This window comes from Acyrthosiphon pisum, chromosome A1, assembly GCF_005508785.2.
Source record: "Acyrthosiphon pisum isolate AL4f chromosome A1, pea_aphid_22Mar2018_4r6ur, whole genome shotgun sequence".
NCBI classification, from domain to species: Eukaryota; Metazoa; Arthropoda; class Insecta; order Hemiptera; family Aphididae; genus Acyrthosiphon; species Acyrthosiphon pisum.
In genome coordinates, this window is record NC_042494.1 from 39684547 (window position 1) to 39693835 (window position 9289).

The 9289-nt window shown below is 30.4% G+C and overlaps 2 protein-coding genes across 4 annotated transcripts; one reads left to right on the forward strand and one right to left on the reverse strand.

The window, feature by feature from the left end:
• The first annotated feature begins 804 nt into the window (after nucleotides 1–804).
• Nucleotides 805–4201, forward strand: LOC100168365 (YTH domain-containing family protein 1). Of its 3 annotated transcripts, none has more exons than XM_008182216.3 (6): nucleotides 805–1189; nucleotides 1277–1301; nucleotides 1670–1752; nucleotides 1986–3115; nucleotides 3178–3508; nucleotides 3586–4201. In XM_008182216.3, the coding sequence occupies exons 1-6, from the start codon at nucleotides 1142–1144 to the stop codon at nucleotides 3910–3912; spliced, it is 1944 nt and encodes a 647-aa protein (XP_008180438.1). In that variant the 5' UTR covers nucleotides 805–1141; the 3' UTR covers nucleotides 3913–4201. The 3 variants fall into 3 exon arrangements, with proteins under 3 accessions (XP_008180438.1, XP_029342882.1, XP_001946397.2); XM_029487022.1 differs by having other exon boundaries at nucleotides 806–1193; XM_001946362.4 differs by having other exon boundaries at nucleotides 806–1165.
• A 1615-nt stretch (nucleotides 4202–5816) lies between these two features.
• LOC100167652 (U4/U6.U5 small nuclear ribonucleoprotein 27 kDa protein) lies at nucleotides 5817–7509 on the reverse strand. Its single transcript, XM_001950792.3, has 2 exons — nucleotides 7290–7509; nucleotides 5817–6742 (listed from the first exon to the last, which is right to left on the reverse strand). The coding sequence occupies exon 2, from the start codon at nucleotides 6733–6735 to the stop codon at nucleotides 6157–6159; it is 579 nt and encodes a 192-aa protein (XP_001950827.1). The 5' UTR covers nucleotides 6736–6742; nucleotides 7290–7509; the 3' UTR covers nucleotides 5817–6156.
• Nucleotides 7510–9289: the final 1780 nt, after the last annotated feature.

The following is a 9289-nucleotide window of genomic DNA, read 5'->3' on the forward strand; positions in this document are numbered from 1 at the left end:
CTGGCGGAGTTTACAATCGCCCAAAAATACTTTACGTAGATGTTTAAATTTTTTTTGGGAGAAGTCAGAGGTTACGGGAATATGTCGATAATAAATAGCTCCTGAAACGGACTAGGGCCCTAAGATATAAAGGATGACAGGACTGGACACGACAAGGTTGGAGGGTGTGGAGGGTTGACCACGAAATGTTATACAACAAGTGGAGTTTGGTGGGGGGCGGGGTCCACTTGTCCATATTATATTTCTTATTATTTCATTAGATGCATCAAGCGCGGGCATTTTAAATTACAAAACAGTGTTAAAACTTAAAATATAGTCATTAGTCGTATTTTAGTTAATGGTATGCAAATTACATTAAATTAAAATTGTATGTTTGTGTGTGTTTATATAATATATATATTGAATAACTTGACTGTAGATTTGTAGCCGTAGGAGGGGCTATAAAATCCAGGATAATCATTTAGAGTAGAACTAATATATATGACTATATCTTAAGTTTTAATACCACCGCGAGAGCATAAATTACTGTCAATTTTTTTCCCGTATTTTATTTTGAAAACGTGAGCGGTGCCTGGCTCGGCCCAAATGCCCAATGACCTACGGGCTACGACCGTTAAAATAATATGACAAATGAATTTTTTTATTATACGGCCGCAGTATATATTTTTTAAATCTCACAAGCGCGGGACTCCGCACTCTGTCACGCGCTCTGCCGACGAATTCAACCGCGGTCCACGACCCTCCTCTTCTTCGATAGCCCCCACTACTTATCAATCGTACCGTGTGTTTTTTTCTGTTTGTTTTTATTGTTTATTTACTGTTTGGTGTTTTCGTCTTATACCGCCTTGGTATATAAACCACCTATATCGGCATTCGGGCATCAGGCAATCTGTGTGCTGACTGCTTCGACGAATGTTTACGCGTTTTCCGGCTCGCCGTAATCCCGAATCCGCCATTGTTGTGTATATGTGTGTGTCGACGGCCGATTTACCTATCACTATAGTACGTCGAATGTCTCGGAAGTCTCCCGACCTAGTGCACCTAGAGAGTCTGCAGTCGTTCGTCGTATTGGTCGAACGTGATTGATTGCCAGTCACGACGACCGCCGCGGTGGTATTTGTACGCTATAAACACGGTCGTAATGTCAGCCGGCGTTTCTGAACAGGTGAAATATAACCATTATTCTTACGTAGGTACTGGCTGTTGCGATTGGTACAATTTATAATATTTCGGTATTATTTTGTATTTATTTGTCATGTTCTATGTACTCGTTCAGCGCGTCAAGGGACAAGAACACCAAGGTAAATATGACAACAATAATAATATAATTTTTGGCTTACATATTATATACTTACCTACTACTTACATCAGTTTTCACGAGAATTGTCTCATTCTAGAAATTCGCTAAGCTTGACCGGTTTAAAATTATCCCACATTATCCCACAAAAATGATATGGTCCAAACATCCCGGTGCATTATTTTTCACGCCGGTTTAATCTAGCGAATTTGTAGATAGTTTACTTTATGGTCACTGTGTACTGATGTGCACAGATTGGAGACTTAATTAATGTAGATTAGGAAAGCGTACAAAATTGCTTTTACTGAAAAAATCTTTTAAGCTAAATATACTTATACCCAGTATTAATTGTTTCTGTGTTTTGTAAATTAGTCGATGGAGCAAAAGATCCCAACAAAGTAAAAGAGGCTGCACAATTTGAAACTGTTTGGCATCCACAACTCCAACAACAACCTGTAAGTAATAGTCATTTTTTTTTTTTTGTGTAGGTACCTAGTAATACAAATTCAATTATAGGTTTTTACATTATAACTTGTTTGCGTAATAAAAATTATCAAAATACATTTTAATTTTCTTTTAAAAGTTAAAATAGTTCAAATTAATAATATTTTTAAACCTTAAATATTTTATTCGAAAATATATATTATATTAAACTAACAATTTTAATTATTTTACAAACATATTTCAGGGTTATAATAATGCTATGACACCAGAGCAGTATTACCAGTTTCAAAACCCAGCTCCATATCAATATCCAACACCAACTGCATATAATATGGGGGATCGATCTTGGACAAATGCTCCTGAAGCGTTAACATATGTTGGAGGATATTTGCCTACCCCAGAGACTTATAATCAACCCAGTGTTTATAATGCTCAATACAATCATCCTACCCCTACCCCTGGCTATAACTATTACATTGCTCAAAAGCCATTTGAAGGATATTATAGAGCTGGAGATCAAATGTATGGAGTTCCAGTAAATGAACAAATAAAAACCATTGAACAAGATGTACAAGCATTAAGTGTGAATGATTATAGAGATAATAGTGGTATACAACAGAAAAAAGTATCAACATGGGCTGCTGTCCCAAACCAACCAGTGAAACCCATAATGCCATTGACTTCTGTAACCAAGAAGAAAAGTCCAGGTATGCCTCCACAACCTATAATACCTGGTAAAAATGATGTTCACTGGGAATCAAAGGCTATATCTAAACCACCTCCTCCTCCTCCAGTTGTACAGGTTCAAGTTCCCCTTATTCAAGCTCCCATTATTCAAGCTCCTGTAGTTGTGGAAACAAAACCTCAAAATTGGAATGACCATATAAATGTTCCTTCCTATAATGCTCCTCCTATGGCAGAAATACCTACTCACATACCTCCACCCGATCATATTAGGCATGTACCGCCACCAACTATAATCATGTCATCACCACCACCACTACAGATTTTAAACTCTCCATCAGAAGAAAACACCAAGCATAAATTAATTGACGAATTAAAAATGAAAAATCATTATAATCCTGCTGAGTATTCTAATCCGCCTGAAGGATCAAGATTTTTTATTATTAAATCTTATTCTGAAGATGATATTCATCGATCAATTAAATATGAAATATGGTGCTCTACCGATCATGGAAATAGACGATTAGATCAAGCATTTAGTTCATCAGATAAAAAAAAAATATTTCTTTTGTACTCTGTAAATGGATCTGGACATTTTTGTGGCGTAGCAGAAATGATATCAGCTGTTGATTATAATTCTTCTAGTTCAGTATGGTGTCAAGATAAATGGAAAGGGCAGTTTGGTGTTCGGTAATTTTAAACAATTGTCAATGTTAAATAGATTATGATATTTAATTGTTTATTCTTTTTAGATGGATATATGTAAAAGACGTACCTAACAACCAATTAAGGCATATTCGTTTGGAAAACAATGAAAACAAACCAGTGACTCATTCTAGAGACACGCAAGAGGTTCCTTATAATCAGGGTGTACAAGTATTAAGAATAATACATTCTTATAGACATGAAACTTCGATTTTTGATGACTTTCAACACTATGAGAACTTACAAAAATTAGAGGATAACAAAAAAAGTGCAGCTCCTCTTCCTCCATCATCACATTCAACCATTAACAAATATAATCATATGGGACCAGTTCAATTTTTAAATGATAATCGACCACCACAGCAAAACCATTATAAAGTTTGTTTACTTAAATTTTTTTCTCCATATTTTAAATTTTTAATTGGTTTTTATTTGTCTTTTGTTCGTTTATTTAGGATTGGGAAAATAAGCCAAACGATACAAAATTTGAAAGTAGGGAAAACTCTTACCAACCGCAGAAATTCGAAAACTTCAGTCATAACCACAGACCTAGAACCGATAATCATAGAGGCCGTAATGATAATTATAGTAAAGAAGAAAACTTCAGGGAACATAACAAAACTTATCGTAGTGATCAAAATAGAATCCGTAATGATCATCATTGTAACTGGGATGAACAATACAGAAGTGGAAATAATTTCAACAGAGGACGTAGGGGTAGAGGTGGACCTTCTGTCTTCGTGAATAGTAATTTGAAACAGACTAATCGTGGTTATGAATAAAACCAATGTTGGTTTATTTGTTTTTTTTTTTACCTGTTTAAACTAAAATGGGATTGTAGAATTGTTCACAGTGTTTAATCCTACGTTCCTAAATTATTTTCATTCTATTTGGAGAAATTGTTTTTATTTTACTTTAATATGTATGACCATTTTATTCTGCTATTTTCATTGTTGACAGTTTTATCAACAATTAGTAGTATAGGAGTAATTACTAATTTGAGTACTCCTATCTTAAATAATTGTAAGTTATGTATATCAATAATAATAATAAATAAACATTCAAATTAAATAAATTTAGTTTTATACCTAAATGTATAGAATACTTGATTTTGCATGTATATAATTTTATAAAAACAAAATGTCTTACAGAAGAACAATAATCCAGGATCAATAGGAACTAATCTTCTATTCTATAATTTCTGGACCCTGATCCACGAGTAAATTTAATTACATTTTTTATCTTTACTATGTTCAGAATAAGAACGCATTGGGTGGCGGACTAAGTCTGGTTCTAGTTTGCGCACCCTCTTCACTCCACAGACCATTGCTGTTGATACCATGTGCCCTACTGTATGCGCTAGCGCTGTGTGTTCGTATTCTGAACAGAGTATAGTAATAGCAAGATTGATTATTGTGGCCATATTAATATTGTCCAATCCAAAAGGGAGACATTTAAAAGTTTTTAATATTACTGACATCTATTGGATAAAAATATAAAACAATTACTACTTAGTTACTACGCCTATTCATTTTATTTTTATGCAAAGCTAATATTTATAAATAGTAACATAGCATTTGAATTCTACTTAATAAGCAGTTATAATATAACTACGCCTCAATGGTGTACATTTTATAACTAAAATTACTTTAAATAAAAATTAAATTAACTTAAAATATACTTATATGAAAATAATTGAAATATTGAATAAATGCGGGACCATTTGAAAAATGAGATGATTTCAAATGTGTGATGTCTGATCACATTAAGAAAGATTGATACAGCTTTAAAAAAGTACACCGTAATGAATTAGTGTTTAAATGGTAATTTTTTAATTTATTGATTTAATATGTGTGGACAATGGACATAGTACATTCATCTTCAAAATGCAAATAATAGTTTTAATATAGAAAAACACTTATCTATTTAGACAAACAAATTTTGCACATTCAATCTTGTCTTATAAAATAGTGGTTTCCATATTTGTAGCTGGATAATATATCATCAGTTATTAAAGAAGCAAATAAAAATAGCTCATTAATCAGTATTCGGCTGTTGATTGTGATGCATTGAATAGAGGTTTCATATTTTATAAGTTTCTATCAAGGACTAAGATAAACCATCTTAATTTATGGTTTCTATATCATAATTTTACAAATTATATTTTTATTTTATAGGATGGAGATAAAATAATTTTTGAGATAAATAAATTCAAGTTTGGCTACTGGTGTTTTGAGAGATAGAGTGGCAAGAAACAAAAAAAATATTGGGTTTTGACGAGATAAGCAACCGCTAAAGGTAAAATTTTTTTTATAATAATGTATTATTATTATTATATATTAGTAATTACAACTGAAGAATGTTTGATGCTCACACAGAATATAGTGTTGAAGGAATGTAAATTTGCAGAATTTTTCAAATCAAACTGTAAATTAATAGACTGAAGAAACAATGGATCAAAATCACAAACAAAATAAATATAATTGCAAAATTATCTGGTATGGATAGATGTAATAATTTTGATAATAAAACACATTAATATAAAATATATTTATCAATATTATCCTAGATATTATATGTTAAATGTTTGATTGTGTTATTTGAATTTATAATCATTCAAAAGACAAACTCCGGTACAGAAAAAGTCTAAAAATGTTGATTTTGGTGATCTTTTTATAGACAAATATCGATACACGTTAAAACCTTTATTTTTTTTAACCCAAAGAAGAAATAAATACAACGTATTGTAGAAAAAATATTACCTACTGTAGTAAATTTAATTTAGGTATTCAATATTTCCACAAAAATAAATTATTAATTATACATAGTAGGAATATTGTAAACGTTGTTTTATAAAAGTAAAATTATTTCATATTGCATGATATAATAGAAATTATAATCAGAATAATTTATTACATATATAATTGAACTTGTGCTAATAAAAGTAAAAGTAAAATTATCATCGTTAGTCAAATATTATACAATTGATTATTTTATTTAAATATACAGTAGACATACTGTTATACTTAAGCTACAAAATCTAGAGGTCTATTGAATCCACCTTTACGGTTCATGTACTGTCGATATTTACGTTTAAGTATAACATGAACATCACCAACATTATTGCCGTCTACCTCTTTACCATGAGTTGTGTCAAAGTTACAAAATCCCATCATTTTCATCATTTCTTGTTCTTCAGCAGTTTTTCCACGCAGATCTTCTTCTGTAACTTTAGGAGCAGTATGTTGGACAGACCTTGTGTATTTTTTGTCTTTTTTTGGTGGAGTTTTTGACCTTGATCTTCTTAAATCACGATTTCTAGAACGACGCCTCTCTCTTGAATGTCGTCTTACTGGTGATCTTGATCTTGAATGACGCTGACGAGAGCGACTTCTTTTGCGCACATCACGTCTCGCCCTCGGTGAAGTACTTCGAGAACGAACACGCCGTGGACTTCTTGAATGCTCACGTGGTTCTCGCCTTGTTCTTGGTGATGAGCTTCGAGACCTACCTCTACGCGCTCTAGTTAAACTAGTGGAACGATCACGATGTTTATCTTTATTACGATCATGTCCTTTATCTTTATAACGTTCTCGTTCCCTCATAATTATTCTGAAATAAAATTAAATGTTAATAATATATTAATACCTCATAATTTCCTGTGTAATCATCATATAATATATACAGTATGTTTTTCTATTCTTTTTGGACAAGTGCCTGATACCCAATTATAATATACCTACCAACAATGGTAGTTTGTGAAAATTTCAAGATCAAAAATCTTTCAACCTTTAAAGACGTTAAATAAGTTTGAATCAGATATCTGCTAACCACGTATAAATGTATGATACACACACACGTAGTTCAAACATGATTTTGGTTTTATTTCTTCACTTAATCAATTTCAAAAATCTCTACATAATATACTGTGAGCAAGGACTAAGATATTATATCATAGTCGTGACTGTGGGTAAAACAGACAGAAAATCAGTGCAGTATAATCACTCTTGAATATTTAAAATATCATCTACTAACTACTGTTGTAGGAACTTACATACATCACAATTCACATACTTTTTTCAAGAACCCAATATTTTACCAAAGTATATTACGTAAATATATGAATTATTAGTAACCAAATAGCATTTGACAAACTTACCAATGAACGATTTCTTATGATTCGGTTTGGAGCACTCCTAATTCAATAAAACTTAAGCCCGGAAATATTAATTTTAAATTATTGATATATTATCTATACAAAATTGCAAGAAACTTCTTTCACATCATGACAAAATATCTACTTTGTCTTGTTTCACACTAGGTATTTTATTTAAGTATCAATACTCGAATCAAGGTGTATTGCTCGGTGTATTGATAAGGAGTCGTCACTTGTTTGAAAACTTGATTTGAAAAATTTTACTACAGATAGTTGCCACCACCGGGAGCGCTATATGTCCTAAAGAGGCGAAAAACGAACACTTTAGTACACCAAAACTATAGAAAATTTAAAATATATTATTATTAAGGAATAAAATTCAAAATGTTCTAAATTATTTGTATACATGTATTTAAATACTTTCTTTTTATCAAATACAACTATTAATATTATTAAAATATATTATATAATTGACTAAATTAACTAAATTGTCATTTTTAAATTTCCTATTACAAAAAAAATTTATGAAAAATGTAAGAGTTAATTCACTAAATTATCATACATAATGCTTTCAAAGTGTTATAATTAACAAATAATAATTATTGATTTTAAATACAATTCATAATACTAGTACTAATATTAATATTACTAATATATTCATATTACCTGTGTTACCAAAATGCATATATTTTGAATATCTTTTAATAACTATTTATTACTCAGTTGTACCTATCACCATTAATTTTATAATATATTCATAGTATTTATAGTATATTATAAAATCAATGCTATTTCCTATATATTATTATATATTAACTGAGATCCTGGGATAGAAACATATCTATATGCTAAATAGTTGATAGACTTAGGTATATGCGGGGCATCCTAGATCAGTGCTTATTTTCTTTAGACTTTAAGCGTTTATAGAAAAAGTCTAAATACTTAAAATTTAATACTATTATTAATATTTCTCAAAAGTATATTAAAACATTAATTTACTATACATTTTAATAATTTATCTGTGTGAAATAGTACATGTAATTTTAGTGTATACCTAATTTAGAAAAACAATTTATAATTTTGATTAAGGCCTTGACAGTTTTTCATTAAATGTAGGGAGCCTCTAGTCAAAAAAAATTGAGAAGCACTGTACTAGATTATACTGTAAAATATCTAAATATGTATAACTATCTGTCCCGGTAAAAGATCATGTTTGTAATGTTGCATTTCAATTTAAAAACTTCATATACATTTTTCTATCATAATTTGTAGTTATTGAAGAAATATATAAACACAATTTTTGACAAAGGTTGGTTGCTCAATACACAGTCAAATATTAACCAAATATATCATAACACAGTATGTCAAAACAGGAATGATATTCACTTGCAAAAGAAAAAAATTTGCAAGTTACTAAAAACAAGAAAACACCAAAAAATCTAAATAATTTTTCAAAATTAGTTTGAAGCAGGGAGTCAAAACGGGTTAAAATATTTCGGGTTTCGTGTTCAAAACCGGGTACAATTTTTTGCGGGTTTCGGGTTTAAAACCGGGTTACATGTGAAAAATTAAAAAAGACAACTCAAATAAAATTATCTTTAATTCTTTTATTAAAAGTCCACAACTTCAAAATACCTATATAAAATTATAAAATGTTAACTTTTAACAATAAAGCTTATAATACCCAATGAACATGATAACATTAATGCAAACATTATATATTTATGGCTGCTAATTTTAATTGAGTGTTACATTTGATAATCAAAATACTCTCTAAAAGTGCAGGAGAGAGATTTCCTCGCAGGTCATTTAATATAAACTTTAAGGTGGAGAAAGTCCTTTAAACAATAACCTGAAAAAATACCCGAGTCCCGAATTCGAATATTGTTGTCACTTGTCTGTTATATTAAAATTTATAGTCGATTAGGTATACAATAATAAATATTAAATTCAATAATTCTTTCTAAATTAACTAGGTAATTACCCCTATGTCCCGAAAGTAG